The 18371-nt window shown below is 39.6% G+C and overlaps 1 protein-coding gene across 1 annotated transcript in view; it reads left to right on the top strand.

Annotated features, from left to right (window-relative positions):
- The first annotated feature begins 265 nt into the window (after nt 1-265).
- Nucleotides 266-18371, top strand: part of LOC138505080 (mucin-2-like) — a 233241-nt gene continuing 215135 nt past the window's right edge. The window contains exons 1-2 of the mRNA XM_069625398.1: nt 266-278; nt 577-691. Of these exons, the coding sequence (XP_069481499.1) occupies nt 266-278; nt 577-691 (128 nt within the window). The remainder of the gene's footprint in view (nt 279-576; nt 692-18371) is intronic.

Here is an 18371-nt window from a genome sequence, read left to right as displayed (position 1 = left end):
TCATGTTTCTCATAGAGTATATCACTTGAAGCAAAGACTATGTGGTGCCTTTTTAGATTGTTTTCTTTCATAAACTTCAACAGAAGTACAGACTTTGTAGTACTTTATTAGAATGTGTCTATTTATATACTTCAATGGAGGCAAAGTTTCGAGTTAATCGATGAAGATCTCTTCTGCGTGGTATCTCAGAGACAGTTTATGGTGCATGGCATCCTTTTCCTCATGTTATTGCACTGGAGGTTCAGACTGTGGCATCTTGAATGTAATGAAGCTGTTTGGTAGGCGTCAACATAAAGTTATAGGCTGTGAGGTAATTAGCTGTTCACAATAGAATCTGATCACAAATAGTATCTCAGTAACGTCTCATATTATGAGGTATTGGTTACTATATGTTCCATATGATAACTACATGGAAGATCAAGCTGTGAGGTTTTGCAGGATAATCTGTTCCCTGAAATACCTCAACAGAGGTTCAAACTGTGAGATATTTTAACGTGCAAATCTGTACAGTGCTGCACAAGAGGTATGTTGTCTTTCATTTATTAAAAGACTGATGTTTCCATTTGATTTACTTAGAGTTTATACGTAAGGACAGCATCTCCAACTGCATCCCCAAGGATCAATGTCCATGCACACTTCATGGAAAGGTCTACGAACCAGGAGCTAACTACACTCGTCCATGCCGCTCCTGGTAAGTACCAGTGCTTTCACAATGTGCTCTACTTCACGCTTTTGACTCTTTGTTCTGGCTAGCGAGGACTGAGAGCAGAGCCGTACTATTTAGAATGTGCATAATTGTTCCCATTTTTTTTAAAAAAACATTTTAAATGAAAGAATGAATCAATTTATTTTTTATAGAATGCAAGTTCACCATACAAGGCATTGTGGTGCTTTAAAGATCATGAACATAAAAGACTCTAGGCTCTATCAGAGCCTTTGCGGTATCCCAACAGTAATACTATACCACAATGCAAATAGCGTTACTGCTACTCGGTCCGGCACTATTAGCACGGGATCATGAGTAGCGGTGCAGCAGTACGTTTCCATTACCCATTGGGTCCGTTGGACCCAATGGGATTGGGGGCACTATTGCTACCGGCGGTAATAGCGCCAGCAGAAATAGTGCCAAAAATGCCTGGAAACGGTAGGAAAGCTGGATTTTTACCTCCAGCAAAAAGCTGGAGGCAAAACTCCAAAGTTTCCGCACAACTCGACATTGGGCGGACCCTTAAATGTGGCAGTAATAGCGTTACCGGTGCATTTAATGGCTACCACCCAACTCGTGATGAGGCCCTCAGTGTACTCACTAGATTGTCATTCAACATTGAACGGGAAAGCCACGCTAGTGGCTGTGATGGAGCCATGGATAGAGCCCCAATGTGTGGAGGCCATGATTAGCCCCATCACTGCCAAAGAAGTGGAGCGTGCTGTATGTTAGCAACAAGGAGGCAGAGCCCCAGGTCTGTATTTTCTCCCGTCCGACTTGTTCAAGCAGGAACTTGACATTTGGGTCCCCTTTCTTACTAAGTTTTTTAATGGCGTACTTTCTTGTAACATTCTACCGAATAGTTGGAAATAAGCTGTTATCCGTCCTATTTATAAGAAAGTTGACAAAAAAGTATACCTTCACATTACAGGCCCATTTCTCTGATTGACTCTTTGCCAAAACTGTATTCAAGGGTGATCTTACACAGACTGTAGAAATGGGTGGACATTTCAGGCGTTCCTACTCATGTCCATGCGGGCTTCCATCCAGGGGTCACCACGCTAGACCAAGCAATGAGGTTGGACCTTTTGCTTCACAAATATGTGCGGCTAAACTCACAACCTGTGTATTTGGTGTTTGTTGATTTGCAAATGGCCTTCAACACTGTTCCAAGAGACCTCTTATGGGCCACCTTATAGGAGTTGCATATCCCCACGAAACTGACCCGTGCCATCCATCAGGTTTCTGTATTCTGGCAACTGTGCCCTCATTCGTTGGGGGGCAAATGGTGAAATGACAGTCAGTTACTAATGGCATTGGAGTTAGGCAGGGATGTGTCTTAGCCCCACTGCTATTTCTGTTATATATAAATGATATCACCCTTGATCTGCATGCTGTGGCAAAGGATGCTCTTTGCCTGGTAAGTCGTAAATGGAGTTTGCTTCTTTTGATGATAATGGCGTTCTTTTGGCGAAAACCCTGATGGGGCTTCAGCATCAGCTTGAGTTATTCGGGAAATTATGCTGTGCTAAAGGCGTTTGCATTAATTTTTCAAAGACAATGATGTGTGTTCCTCGTGGATGCCACTCTTGATGAAATACTAACTTCTATCTGAATAACTATCTGCTGGAGATGGTTGACTCGCATTTGGGACTGAATTTTTCTGACAAGCTGAAATGGATACCTGACTGCAAAGAGCTCTTTGACAGGCACACAGCAATATGGTTTTATTTCTAGCATGGTCTCCCGATTGGTGTGGTGAGGCGGTATTGGTATACCTTAAGATCTATATGACACAGGTAGTGCCTGCAGTCACCTATGGAGATGAACTGTGGGGCTGGTCTGATTGTGCTTCTATCCAGGTTGTGGAGAAGACATTTCTTAAAAAGATACTGTGCCTATCCTCATGTGTGCCCTCTTTCACAGTTCTTTGGGAAGTGGGACATATCCAGATTAAATATACCATTATGCTCCAACCAGTATTGTACTGGTTGAGGATCTGGAATTCAGAGGCCTTTGTATTATACAGGGAAGGGCTGCAGGAGGTCCTATGCATGGGGGAAACAACCAGCTACCATGGTTTAAACACATGAAGGAGATGCTTGCCAATATCGGGCTTGCAGATCAATGGGCAAACTTTACCAGCTTTTTGGCTAACAGTCATGTCATGATCTGCTTCAAGCAATTGGCATGGGGCATGATGATAGATTCTTGCAGCACGAAAAGACGTAGCAGACAATTATGTTAGTTAAAAAGATGTGGGTTCAGGAGCTGTATTTGGATTACCAGTTAAACCCGATTGATAAGATGATCTATGCTAAATCTCCACTAGGTGTTCTGCCCCTTGCCCATTCCACTTGTAATTGGGGTGAGAGCAAGTCATCTTTGTGTCTGTGTTGTCTTACTACGACGAGGATGATGCACTTCTTTGCTTTCGTCTTGCCTATGCCAGGTAGAGATCCCTTTGGCTCAAGCCAGTATGGCTACGCTTAAATGTGAGATCTTCCCACATGGCACTTGAATTTCTGAAATGCTGTGCCTTCCTCGGAAGATATAACAGCGATTGTAGATTTTTAAATCTTTGCCTTTAGGAAAAAGGTTTCTTTCATTGTAATTTTACGTCTCGGGGTGATGCGTTTGGCATAACTCTGGATTTGGTATCTATGTTTTTGATGTTTTATTCTGCTGTGTTAACACTCATTTTATTATTGTATTTTATTTGCATTGTGCATTTCTTTTATGGTGTTATTACGCCAAAATAAAGAATAAAGTAAAGAACATAAAAGGCATTATTGATAAAAGGACAAAATCAGATGAAGCTAGCTACATAAATACCTGTTGATGTTTAAAGCCTGATCAGAAAGCAATATGTTATTGTATGGTTCTGCTCAGACATTTTCATTTTTGAAGGAACATTAATGTATCTATTAAGTTGTAAATGGTTGCATGGTTGGAATAGGGGAGATTTCATTGCACACTTAAAGCATATTAAACACTCGAGAAAATAAGGATTTAGAAGTACATATTTTCGTAAAGCTATTGAGCTACTCCCAAGGGTACAATTTTCAACATGTGTAATTTATACCTATCTGTGATCGTAAATTATGACTTGGTGTGATAGTCATAACAAAACATGTAAGTATGCTTGGTGGAAATTATGTGACGAATCATAAGAGATTAACAAGGATCATGAAGTTAAACCTAAATCTGTAACAATATTTGATCTTGAACATTGATAGTATTAACAATGTATTAAAAAAGATAATGTTATATATTTTGTTTGATTATGTGATGCAGTTCCCTGCCTAATCTTGGGGACCAACAGCAGGGTGGTTAAAGGGGCCAGTGGTCCACCACCCCCAAGCAAGTGAATGCTGGACTTGGAGGAGGTACCCGGGATCCCCAGACCAAACTCACTGGGTTTTCGTACTAAGGTAGTGGGCAGTCACTGGAGCACTCACACACCAGCAACCCTCAGAGAAAACCACGGAAGGGGCATCCAAGGTAAACACATTCAATAAATGTAGTAGTGGTACTCAGCGAGCATTAGTCCACTGCCTTAGCCAGACCAAATAGCCAGCATAGGAATGGATTTCTTTTCTTTTAAAGGGAAAGATGTTTGTTCCCCTGACATCACTGGTGAGTGTTTTGATACATTTTTTCCATCGGTGCAGCTACCAGATAAATAACTCTCACGAGTAAACCACATTGACCTGGGCAGTGGCCCTGCAGATGCAAAGTATCACTCACTAAACAAAATTAGTGACATGAAGCATACACATACTTGCTGCAGGAACTTTAAAATAAGCTCTCGCTGTTCATCCACCCCTGCTCAGATACAGAGTTACATTTTCCCCATGTGGAAAGCATTGCAGTGACAATAACAACATCCCTGGCTTACCGGGGTTTTCCAGTTGCGTGTCATAATATCCCAGCAAAAATGTCATCATACAAGAATGGCGCCGTTTTTTTGCGGTGATATTACCCCATGGAGCCTGCGTGGGACACCCCCCGCAAACCCCATATTTTTTTTAAGGGAGCGTTGGAAACCCCTGCTCCCATTTACCCCATAAATTATGCCCATAAATAATGTTGCCTATGCCGTTTCCCGGCGATTATGTTTATGGGGATAATATTACCTGATACCAGTTTTTCCTGATGGATACATGGGAAGACAGAATGACACTGTCTAAAGCAGGCAACACTGGCAGAGCTCACAGGGGCTGGAAAGGACATTAGGCACATGCCCACAGTAGTTCTAAAAGCCATGCTGATAGCAGGTCTTTACGTACCCTAAGGCTGTTCCCCTATCAGCTCACATGACCACAGATCAACCTAGTCTGCACTACTCAGGTGAAATCCTCATAACCAGGCATCACACGACTGGAGGATAAACCCGACTATAAAAGCCAGCCTGCCATGTCTAGAGTGCATGGTGTTCGAGAAGGAGATGGAGGAGATGTTTGAATTGATGTGCGAGTGGTCTATTGAGGGGAGAGTTATTTCAAGCAGTTAATTAGAGGATGGAGTGGGGAAATGTCATTGGACGAGTAAGGTTGTCATAGAGCTATACTGGAAGAGGCAGGTTGTCATCAAGAGAGACTTGTACTTGAGGAGGAGTGTTGTGTTAAGGCCAAAATTGTTGGAAGAGGAGAGGTACCATATGGAGGGGAGATATTGGATGAGGAGAGATCTCATTTGGAGAGAGGGCTATTGGAGGAAGTGGGTGATCCTGTGTACGATAGTACTGACAAGAATAGAAGGGGCAGAAATATCCACACCTGTATATGTGGAGGTCAAAGGTGTATCATCTGACTGAAAGGGGAGTTGGAGCTGCCCTGCATAATCTGGAGAGAGGATATCCGTTACCCCTGATAGCCAATAAGATCACAGAAATTCCAGCAAACATGTTCAGCCAAAGCAAGATTATAGAGGCAGGAGGAGGATGAAGGAGATGGTGCAGGAAGGCTGTAACAGGTCAAGCGTGCAGAGGAGTGTCCTGGGGACCAGGCACCTAGTGCAAGGAGGTGGGCAGGCTGAAGAGACCTACCCAAGTGTCCTCCTGGCAGCAGACCTATGGGGAAGAAGATCCAACTCTGCCTTAGAGGAAGATCAGAGACTTTGCTAAATCTGTGTTGTTTGTGCCTTGGATGGCCTTACTGTGGACTCTACAAGTGGGCATATGACTGTGGCCAGGAGGGGCCAAATCAGCATACTTTGTAAGAGACTTTCTTTCACAATTCACCATTGAGGACTTCAACCCCTGCTTTGAATATATAAATATGATTATTGTTTATTAACTACATCTTTGTGTTGGCTTCCTTTTGCTTCCCACATGTTTCTCCATAACAGTTACTGAAAATATGGTTTACATTAACAAGGCCCCTTCTGACACTGCTGCTGAATGGAATCACACAGCGTGTGCATTCGAGCAAGGGCTTTGTCAATGGCTGATACTGCTACTGCTGGCCGTGCTGTTTGTTTCATTTCATGAGGATCTAATCTGCATATGGACTCAGTGATCACGGTATAAACTTGCATTAACCACTGCAAGAGACTTTTTGTAACAACCTACGAGTGGACTTGAATAGACCTATTTGACACAATTGTTGCTTATTTTCACTTTACAGTGTCACTAAAGACTCCACCTCTACTTCCCAGAAGCCCTATATCAGCAGGAATGCGTGCGTATTCGAGCAAGGGCTTCGTCAAGGGCTGATACTGCTGATAGGGCTAGAGGGTGAAGAGGTGGAGATAAGTTTCTATCAACACAACGCTTTTTTGTCAAAAATCATTTGAAATAACTGAAAGCTAAATTGTTGTTTGTTGTTGAAAATTGTACTACTACATAAGCTTGTGAGCCATAGAGTGAATTGTGAAGTTATATACTCTTTTATCAGGAATGCCGCCGCCAAAGCAAGTAGCGGAAGCACTGTTTTCAAATAACGAAACACCTAAGCGCTCGATTCACTCTGCAAATGAAGCACGCTCTAATAAACTAGCGGCTCGTGCAAAATCAATCTCCTGCATAACAGATATACGCAAATTCTATCCAGACAGAATTCACACATTGATTTGTGTACGCCTTCTGATTCTCTACTAGCAGCCTTTTCGGAAACAAGTCTCCTGGGAGACTTTGCACTTCCAACACTAAGCCTAATTGAGGCCAGGGCTCAAATTCATGCATCTCATGATGGACTACAAACGATTCTTCCAACACAGGTTAATCAGCCCTCCAAGTCTGATATAAATAAGATACCCGTAGTTTCATCTTTAACTCCAGCAAAGGCACAAATCATTCAGCAGCAACTGATCCCCACAAAGCAATTACGTGACCCTCAAGACTATGAGCACCTGTCACAGTCGCTTGTCATGTTCACCCACTCACCAAATGAGTCCTCGATTTTATCAATATCCTATACCCAGCCTACACCGAGGCAATTCAAGCCTCCCTTGGTGCACTCTCATGAAACTCCTTCTCCAAATACAATGCTATTTCCAGAGATAACGTTACAAGCCATGAACACATTGCTTCTCTCTCTAGCAAAGCTCTACGAAAGTTTAGACTCTCGTCTCACCAATCAGAACTTTCTATTAAAAGAGTTACTAGAAACTAAGCGAAAATCTATACCAATCGTAGAGGCATCAACAATGACTCAAGAAGGAATATTGAACTTGGAGTGGAAATGTAGAGAGTGAAAATCATCCTTTGATAGCGGAAACCTCTACAATCCGATCAAAAGATGCTAAAGAGCCTAAATTGTCTGGAACAAGTAAAATTGAACATGCTCAAAAGCCTAAGACCTTGAAAAAAACAGGTTTTGTTCATGATGAAAAATTACAGGTTGAAGTAATTCAAACACATGATTTGACATCTTGCCAAACTCAAGGTGATTCTATAAAACCATCTGCAGTTCCTAAAGTTCTAAATAAACTGTCATTTAATATATTTGCTCCGCAATGTGAATTAAAATCTATCACAATCAATGAAGCAATGATAAAAAAAATAAAAAATCAACAGATAACAAAGGCACAGAAGAACAAGAATTCACGGCAATTCATCAGATGTTTACCTCTGCCTGATAGAAGAACGAAAGAACGAGGCTCAGCCATAATAAGGAAGTATGTGGCTCTATCGAAGATCAAAGCATCATTGCCGAAATGGAATTAAAATATCTCAAATAATGATTCCTTACCTGCACTGAATCTATCTTATGCCCCTTTGGCCAATTTGGTAAAGAAGCGCAAAATCAAAATCAGGTGAATCCTGTTATAACGAGTGCCGTTGTGTTTGCACCTCAATCAAAACCAAAGTTAATTCCGTCGCCAGTCACAAAACAAGTGGCAGATCCCTCTTTCACCACGCTAGAAACAAGACGAGAAGAAATACAAAAATCTCTCAATATATTCATGTCTCATCCTGTTGGGCCTATTATCCAAAAAATACAGTCACAAGGAGAGCTATGTATGTCTCGGTTGAAAGAGTATGATGACAGATCAGCAATTTTGCAACAGAATATAGGCAAGCAATCGTGTAAAAATCCAGCACAGGCAAGTGACAATGAGGTACCCTAAATGAAGCAGTCAAACAATAATATCAAAACAAAAGTAACTCGAAATAAAACTGGAAATATTGTTCGCTTCAGTCTAATACTTCAATGTCGTGGTAATGACTATGGGACATACAATCTCAACAGGGCTTCTGTGCTGAATATAATGAGTAATGTTCCTCCTAGCCTACAAGATGTAACAACCATTGACATAGCTCAAGTGGAATTCATTCACCCTCATGATACATCTGCAGTCAAATTGTGGATGTCATCAGGCTTGGTGAGGAATGCCATCTGGCAGGCCAGACATGAGCTTTACCAACTGGGCTTTTTGCTCTTGAATACAAATAACATGATGCCTGAGGACAACCAGAATCTGCCTATGACTCATGGACAGCATTTAGAAAAACCATGGTTGTCTACAGCCATGACGATTTCTTGTTCCTCAATGGATCAAGTAGATGTGCGATCTGTAGTCTTTTCTAACAGTCATCACACAAAAGACTATCAATAACAATCCGAACCCAGATTAGATCATGTCTTTAACTTGGGGTCGTGGAGCACACGTGGCAACAAGCATCTAACATCGTCTTCATTGAGTTGGCTTGCAAAATTTGATATGATTCTTCTCCAAGAGGTGTGGCTCACGAGTCCTCCAGTTTGGGACAATCATCAAATAGTTTTGAATCCAGCCACCAATGTGCTAAGAGTGAGACCGATGGCTGGCCTCATGGTAGCAGTGAAAAATACTGGTGACCTGAGTCTAACAGGTTGGGTAGCACCGAGCAGCTATATACAGTTAGTCAGAATTAAGTCCACCTCTAAACATGTTGCTTGCCTAAACTTATACTGGAATCATCTAGCGGTAAAAGTCAAGCAATTCTTTGAAGACATAGAAATGTGCTTAGATCTTATTGCCAAAGATCCATATGTAGAACATATCATCATAGCAGGCGATCTTAATATGAACTTCATGACAGGAAAAGATAAAAACCATCAAATCCCAATTAAAAAAATGGGTTCATTTAATGGAAGAAAGAGGCCTTAACATGGTCAATGGCTCTATCCAAAATAATGTAACACCTCGAAACACTTGGAGAAGAGGCAATCAAGCTTCTCTTATAGACTAGATCTATGTAGCTATCAATCTGTTTGCATGTTTAAAGTCCTTTAAAGTAACAGAACAAGATATACGTGATCATGCCATTTTAGAAATGACATGGTCGTGGTCCATTGGTTCTACAATATAATCCAACTGAATATTACAATACTCACCTAGCTATCTCAGCAAGGGGCAACAGACTTAAGTGGACACCACCCACGTTAGACGATTTATTTAAAGTTATATCCTTTCCTGATGACATCTTACGTCCAGACATTGTCTTATGGGATGGGATGTATGTCGCAGCTCTTCATATATTCAAACATGAAGGATGCCAAATCACTATTCCTAAGAAACCTAATAAATACCATTTGCATGTACCAGATGAAAAATGAGAAACAAATACGAGAACTTAGTCATCTACCTCTGGCCCAAAGGGTACGACAAACAGCTAAACTCAAGACGAAATATGTTAATTGGCTTAAACACCACAAAGCGAGTATGCATCTTAAAGATGCTCAACTTATGCTTTTCACCATAGCCTCAAAAAGTTTGGCAATGATATGGGGTCTTATAAAAACCATATACACTGACCCAACAGTCTATTATACAGATCAATGCGGTACCAGAGGAGATACGGGTAGAATACTATAACTCATTTTATGCTGACATTCCTTGGGCATATCATCCTTTGACAACTCCTTTGCAGAATCTGCTTCATTTGAATATCGATGTAGTGGATATTTTAGAAAATATAAAAATATTTAGCTCTTCCGGAGCACCGGGCCTGGATGGGCTATCCAACGTAATGTTGAACGCCCATCCCGAGGTTTGGTCAAATATATTTAGAGTAATATTCCAACAGGTAATCTGCTCTCAGAGAATTCCCCACTCATGGCAAAACTCTATTATCGTGCCTATCTATTAGAAGCGAGATCGACTAGATCCTAGAAATTATATGCCAATAGCACTTTTAGATGTGCCTGGGAAACTGTTTGTCCGTCTGATTTTTGCTGAGTTTACCCAATGGACTAAAGAATCTAACATTAATGATCCATACCAATCAAGATTCATCCCAGGTTTATGGACCTCCATCAACCTGCATGTATTACATGCCATTAAGCATCAAGAATGGCAGGTGAAACAACCTCTATTCATGGCTTTCATCGACTTGGAAACTGCATTTGATTCGGTATTTAGGCAGCTGCTTTTTGATAAACTATCAAAGAGCAACTGTCCCGACCACTTGCAACATTGGATACGTGAATTCTATACTAACACATCCATTCAAATAAGACTTTCAATGGACCGCAAATTAACTCAGAGTATCAACACATATAGAGGTCTTAAACAAGAATGCTTGCTGGCATCCTCTTTCTTTAATTTCTTCATATCCGACATAATAAACCACTTCATTAATATAATATCTGACTCTCCTCGATTGGGGGGCTGTGCGATCCACTGGCTTCTCTAGGCCAACAATCTTGTGCTGTTGGCAAAGACGACAAGGGGCTTGCAAATTCTGTTAGATCAATTAAAGGACTATGCCTGTAACAACAAATTGATTGTCAATTTGGACAAGTCTAAAATTATGATAGTAGCTACCAACCATGCGAAGAGAAGGATTCGTCAATCTTGGACTCTACACCAGAAACCTTTGGAGATTGTATCGGAGTACAAATATCTGCGGCTGAACGTTAATAATCTAATATCTGACGCACCGTATTACAATGAAGTTAGAGCCAAAATGAGCACAGCTAGCTCACAAGCCAAAATACTAAATTATAAGTATGGAACGTTCTCCCTAAAACCGATACTTACCTTTTATTGCCAGAAAGCAGCTTCGACAGTGTTATATGGTTCAGAGGCAAGAACTTGATGTGACAAATCTTTCTGGTTGGTGATTGAAGGAATTTTTGGGGAAAAAACTGTTGAAATTGCCAAATACCATCTCTATGTACATATTGTGTTATGAACTAGGGTTAACATGACTATATGCCATGTATATGTGGAAAATGTGCAGTTTATACCGAAAATGTATCATGGGTTCTAAGGCCAGAGCAATACTTGACACTTTGTCCAAATATAAAGAAATGACTGAACATAAAATGATGAAGGAATGGCGAGTGAAGGTTAAGGACTATTTGCTTGAGGTGGATGTAACTGAAAATGTATTGATAACTAATACAACCAAAGCAAAATAAAAAATCATGCTATGGGACTGGATTCAAACACAATCTCAATGTGTAAAATGTAAACATTCACAAATCTTCTCTACCTTGATTAAGAGACTCAGGACACCGCAATATTACATTTTGCAATTTCCGGATGCAAAATATCGAGATCTCTTTTTCAGATTCAGACTGAATGTCTGGCATACGAGAGATATTCTAGCTAAATGGAAATTAATCTCCTCAGTGGAAAACGTCTGCCGCTTTTTCAATAATCCTGAAGAACCGGAAACCCTGCCTCATTTGATAACAATTTGCCCATCCCTGATAAATCATCGAATAAAGTATGTCAAACGACACTTTGAGAGCTTTAGATTTAGAACTGCTGAGCAACTGTGGTATTACATGTATAACACTAACTTGAACAAAGTCAGAATTGCTCTTATGAACTATCTCATGGCACTCAATTTAGGAAATGACAATTCAGAATGAATAATAGAGTATGTATAATTAACTCTCTAACCGAAAAAAAGTCTGTATAGACCATTTACAAAACTGGAAGTATGGCTACAGTATAAAGATTGACAAATTGTTCTGAAATGAGAGATGAACAACTGCTTGTTTTGTTTATTGTACTCATGCTCTCTGCTGCTGTTTATGCTGTGTTTTCTTGTTGTTTGGTATTGTATTGATTATCAAACTTTTACTGTCTCTTGAACGTATATTTTTAATTGTTTTAAACTTTTTAGTATATGTAAAAATATTGAAAAGTTGATTTTTTTCAACTATACCAATAAAAAAAAATTAAAAAAGAATCACACTGTTTGGAGAACTTTTGCAGACTAACTGCACCTTGTACAACATTGTAGGCATGGCCGTGTCACCTTATTAGTACCCACCAAAGATATGCATTTTTGCGTATTTATCAACACTTTGCTCTAGGACTTCCGTGTTTATGTGTGTGCTTGTGTCTGAGAGAAATGTATATAAACTTGGGGACTTAGTACTTTCACTGCTGTATGTGAAAACAGTCTTTTACAAATCTTTTATAATTTACAAATATATTCATATATGTAGATGATCGTGCTAGCAGCAGTCTGGTTAAAGCTTTACACAGGAAAATGCAAACATGCTTTTATCAGCAACTTTTGTTCTCACACTTGGAAGCCGCTCACCTGTTTAAAAACAAACACTCGTGCCAAATTTGGCAACGTTTCATCAACTTTTAAATGCTGAAAAAGATCTCTGTAATGAATGCTTTCTGGGAACAAAATCTATTACTCTTGACATCCTGCGAGTAAGGAGTGTAGTGACATGTGTGAGCATGGCAATAGTCAATCACAAACCCACACTTCTATGTAAAGCTGCTCATGCATAACCATGCTACTTAAACAGCCAGTGCAAACGAAATATTGGATTTACGCGAGCAAGGAATGCTCCTGGACCTGGACGTCAGCAATGAACGTAATGACCAATCACAAAACTATAATCCTGTGTGAACCGCTTCTGCATAACCACATTACTGAAATGGCTAGGCAAGAATAAATAAAGTTTTTACTTAGTCTTGGGAGGATAGCTCCGGGCCAACGCGCTTCTCTTGGAAACAGGACGACGCGGAGCAACACAGGTTTGATCCTCCGAGTCCGCGCTTAGAAACCTCTGGGTATAACCAATTACAATAACCATCCATCACATATAAAGATCAGCCACCACACATGCATTTGGATGAAAGTATACTTCATAAAATAACACAACTCCACACACACACACACACACCCTTTCTGTTTGCACAGATGAAAGAAAGCATCCTGAAGCTAATTCTATTATGTACAAAAAGGTGCAAAGACCTATCAGATTTCCACTCTCTTGTTTAAATAACCCTGCCCACACTAAAGCTTGTGCCACTATTAAATAATCATACAGGGAACGACCTGTGACACAAACGACCCACCAATTATGAACCTGGAGTTCCACCAAGGAGCATATGGTCCGTTTCTTGTTTATAACAACGTTACACTTATCCATGAACAACATATCTCACAAACAGACTTACAATTTTCGCTCTTTAACTTAGAGGATGTTATCTTACAGGATGTCAATGACACAGAGACCTTTGGATGGCTACAATGAGGCTTGTACGTGGTATGCATATGCTTGTCCAGACCAGCATGTCCATTAAAAATAGCAAGAATGAACCTCATCGTACACATCTCAAATTACAAAATTCATCATGCTTCTGCATGCACACCATCACCACCACAAAGGCCAACAACATCATGCAGGCACCAATCAAAGGATCTCAACACTGTATACCCGAATACAAGGAATCCTCTTAGCCACAACCAAGCATGCTTTCTTGCAAAACACCCAATATGATCCTTTCACCAAGTCGGAAAACACAGAAAAACAGATTACCAAGGCAAAGGGAATTTTCATTCAAACCGCCAAACTACGTCACCTCATAACAATACTGAATTTTCTCAAGTGCATCTTTAACAGCCATAAGTCACAGTTATTTCAGTGTTTTGTTTAATACACTGTACACCAATGGCATGCTTATTTAAATGTTGCATATAAGCAAATCTCTGCTTTCGTATTTTGTGTAAAATGATGTACAACTGTGACCGATTACTTACATTTTGTACATAAGCACATCTATGTTTCAGAATATGTTGTTTAATATGATATACAGCTGTGATGTATGTCTTAAAAGCTGACAATGATTTATGCAACAGTATGCGTCACACACTACCCAGATACATCTGTTAACTAAATGTAGCAGAACTATGCCACATTTATTTCAGTTAGATGTTTAATATACTGTACAACTGTGACATATGTTTGTTTAAGTTGCACATAAGGATATCCTTATTTTTACACTTTTTTAATGCTATTTTCATCTCTGATATTTGTCTTAAAAGTTACATATAAGCTAACGCATGGTTCAGTATGTTTTTAATACAATGTAAAACTGTACAAAATAGCATGTTTTTGTAGTTTAACAAAAACACATTGTTTCTGTGTGTTCCTTCAGACAATTTACAACTGTGACCTATGTATTTAAAAGTTTTATATCGTCTGATTTATTGTTCAGGTTTGTGTTGTAATTGACTGCCCATCACACACACTTTATGTATTTTGCAAAAGACATGCATTACATTTAGACTTATTACTACACAACACACTGAACCTTGCACTGCAAACAGAACATAGGTCACAGTTTAACACGTGAGAATAGAATTCTCCATACCAACCTTAACGCCCCTAATGATGTTAAAAGTGGAAGGAATGGGCATTGTACTCAATGGTTTCCAATGGAACTGGGTGTAAGGCAGGGTTGTGTTATGGCTCCGATCCTATTCGATCTATATATCAACAGATTCATGACTAGGCTTGAACCCTGCAAAGTTGCTGTCCCACATTCTGTTTACTTATCTGTACCTATTCTCACCTATGCAGACGACACTGTCTTGATTGCCATGGCACCACAAGCTTTATAAAGGCCAATAGGCGTCTACACAGGGTTTATGAATGAGTTGGAACTTGGAAGTTAATGTTGCCAAAGCGGCTGTGATGATTTGCTCATCCCCCTTGCAGGGGGGAGGATCCCTTCTCTATTTTTGTTTGTTATTGGAATTAAATAAATTCCTGTCCGCTCATATGACTAGCTTGGAATGAGTATTACCTCCTCACTATCCTGTACAAATCATTATACTCAATTAGCGAATTGCATGGCTCAGGCCATTGGGGGTATCCATTGCTTTGAAAAATCATACATATGCTGACCAATTGAAATAATATAAAAAATATGTCATGCAAAGGTTAGTACTATTGCCAAATATAGTATGGGACTTTGGGGGTATGGTAACTTGTCTCTGCTGCTGATTCATGAAAATTCGTTTTTGAAACAACTGTTGGGTCTGCCATTGTCTTCTGCTCATTTTGCTGTCCACCAGGAATTAGGGCTTACCTGTATGATGAATTAAAATCTGGTTATGGCTACAAATTTGTGGAAATCCAAAAGCTGCTTTATCCCAACATAGAATATCATTGGTTTTCCCTTGATTGTTCATGTTAGGAAGATGTCAAATATTATTAATTGTGGCTCCCTACTTATTAAACCTGTTCTTTTAAAAACAAGTGAGATAAAAATACATCATAGAGAGATTGATTGTCGACAGGGAAGAAATAGAACTACGGAAAGTAGCCAATGCTCGGCATATTTTGTTGACTTTGAACACTCTCCAAAAAGACCTGTTCTGTTATAATTTCACAAACGAACAGTCTCTGATCACCAGAGCCCATTTTAACTTACTTCCATCAAAATCTGTCACGGAATGATGGGTTCTTGTGGCCATGAGAATGTCATTTGTGATCTGTGCAATAATGGCCCAGAAGATCTGTTACACATGCTATTTTTTTGGCCAATGTATAATCCTATTTGCAAATACATGTTAGCTCCTTTATTACGCAATTTTAACTTTTACCAATGTAGGCCAGCAATGTTTTTTATGCTATCAGCTGAGACTCCCTTGATTTCTTGGATATTATTGACTTTTTTGTAGGTCAGCCTTAGCAATTAGTAAATATATTTAATGAATTCGTAAACGCTTGTTTTAATGGTGTATTGATGTTGCATAACTATTAACCAATCCCTTGTTTAGCACTCTATTATTCAACAAAATTAGTTATTTTCCTCTTTTATATGACATTGTTTTTTTACTGCGTATTATGTTGCTTGTTTTTAATTAATGTGTTAATGTTGTTGATGCTAATACTTTTATGGATATGTTTTATCCAAAGTAAAGTAACTTGACTTACACCTAATGATAATGAACTTTTGTCAGTTCACATTGCCATATACCTAACATAGAATACACAGCGAGGATCAAAATACAACAAATGAATAGGATGTAATATCTGTAGATCACTGTGTAAAAATGCAACCCATAATTAGTGTGCCATTTGAAAGACAGCCACTGCACTTCAGGATCAGAAATCAAAACTCACCCAGCAAATCACCATATTAAGAAGCATATTAAGAAATGCAGTAATTCCTACGAAATTTGGCAGTAAGATGGCAGATTTACCTTCAGCTCTGAGCTGGAGGTGGATCCTCCAACCTTCCGCCCAACTCATAGCTGGGCTGTGCAGTAATGCTGCGGTAGCAGTATTACTGCCGCATTTTACCCGCACCGCCCAACCCATAATGAGGCCCAAAATATAGGCAGGCAGCGCATTCATTACATACATGTATTTTCAAAAACGACATGAAAAAAGAAAAGGAGTAGAATACTGGACCACGAGAAAGGTCACAAAAAAGTGAAAACGGTGCAAAAGAACCATTGCTATTATTGCACCACTAATTAATTTCAAGAGTTCATTAAAATGTGCTCATATAGTATTAGATAAGCACCATTCCACTAAATCAGTGTGTTCAAACTGTGGCCTTGCCCGCCAAGGGAGGCAAAGAAGATACCCATTGAGTGTCCAGAAGCCTATTTAGGGAAGGTTAAGAGTGATTTAATGTACTAAAGTAGTAGTGTTCAAACTGTTGTCCTGTCCCCTGCGCTTCTTCTTCTTCTTACTGATAGATTTTTTTCCATCATCAATGATTTTTGGACACCGAGGCTTGAGCCTCATTACTCCATCTTCTCGGGTTGAGTATGTAGTTGTGGGTTAGTATTCTTCTTGGTCTGTGTGCTCTTGTCACAGGAAGGCTGGTTTCACAGGTTCTTTGGATGGGCCACGGGAGGGCTCGGGTTCTGATCCAGTCCTTGGCAGAAGTTCTTGCTCAGCTTCGCTAGATGTTCGTCCAACATCTCGATGTCCAGGTCTCTGTGAAGGTCTCCTATCCTTGTGAAGATTGGCGCTCCAGACGATATCCGCAGGGCCTTGTTCTGGACTATCTGAAGACTCTTCCGTCCTGTCCGCTAAGGGAGCACCTAGAATGTCTAGTGGGCCAAGTTAAGGCTTTTTTATAAAAAGAGAGGTGATGAATTGCTTTTGATAGAAAATAAGCAGGCCCCGCATTTGGTAGTACATAACCAGCATTATCTTTATTCAATGAGGGGCTAATCATGCAAAGGTTTGAAAACCGCAGTACTAAACAGTATTAATACAATTAACTGTTTAAGAGCTTTCTACAAACGAAATAGCAAATAAAAGTAGTCATTCAACCTCATATTATTGTCAATAAAATAAGACATTGTTGTTAATGCAAGTAACAACAAATCAATACTCAACTATAATTACTGAATATATGTGTTAATTGCTTCAAGTCATTGTAATATACCTGGAGAAATGCGACATTGCACTGCAGAACAGAAGCCTCAACAACTGGCCTAAACCATCACAAGCTCACTCCCCTTTGAGACACAGTTAACAAACAATACTTTGCATATTAAGTTTAAAAAAACATTCCACACACTGTCAACACCAACAGGCACCAACTAGAGCAGCATTTCCAATGCACATGAGGAGAAAGACCTACACCATCACATACCCACCTCCCTGGGACAACCTGAGAACACTAACACCTGGATCCAATACAAAGAAACACAAGATGTGATATGTGGTGTGGCGTGAGCCCCTTGGCATTGTGCCAAACAATTTAGAATGGGACACAAAAGTGAAACCATGACATGGATATTTCTTTTTGGTTTTTTTTATTAACGTTGTGGTTTAAATGAACCTTTTGACATATATATTACACTCAAAATGTACATTTATTATTTTTATTAAGTGCATTTGGTTACATTTAGTACCTTTTACAGTTATTCTCAATTAATGAAATAAAAACATACATTATACAGATAATTAATAAAATATCTTAAAACATA

This window comes from Ambystoma mexicanum, chromosome 11, assembly GCF_040938575.1.
Source record: "Ambystoma mexicanum isolate Mex_15411 chromosome 11, UKY_AmexF1_1, whole genome shotgun sequence".
Taxonomy (NCBI): Eukaryota; Metazoa; Chordata; class Amphibia; order Caudata; family Ambystomatidae; genus Ambystoma; species Ambystoma mexicanum.
This window is presented reverse-complemented; position numbering and strand designations above follow the sequence as displayed.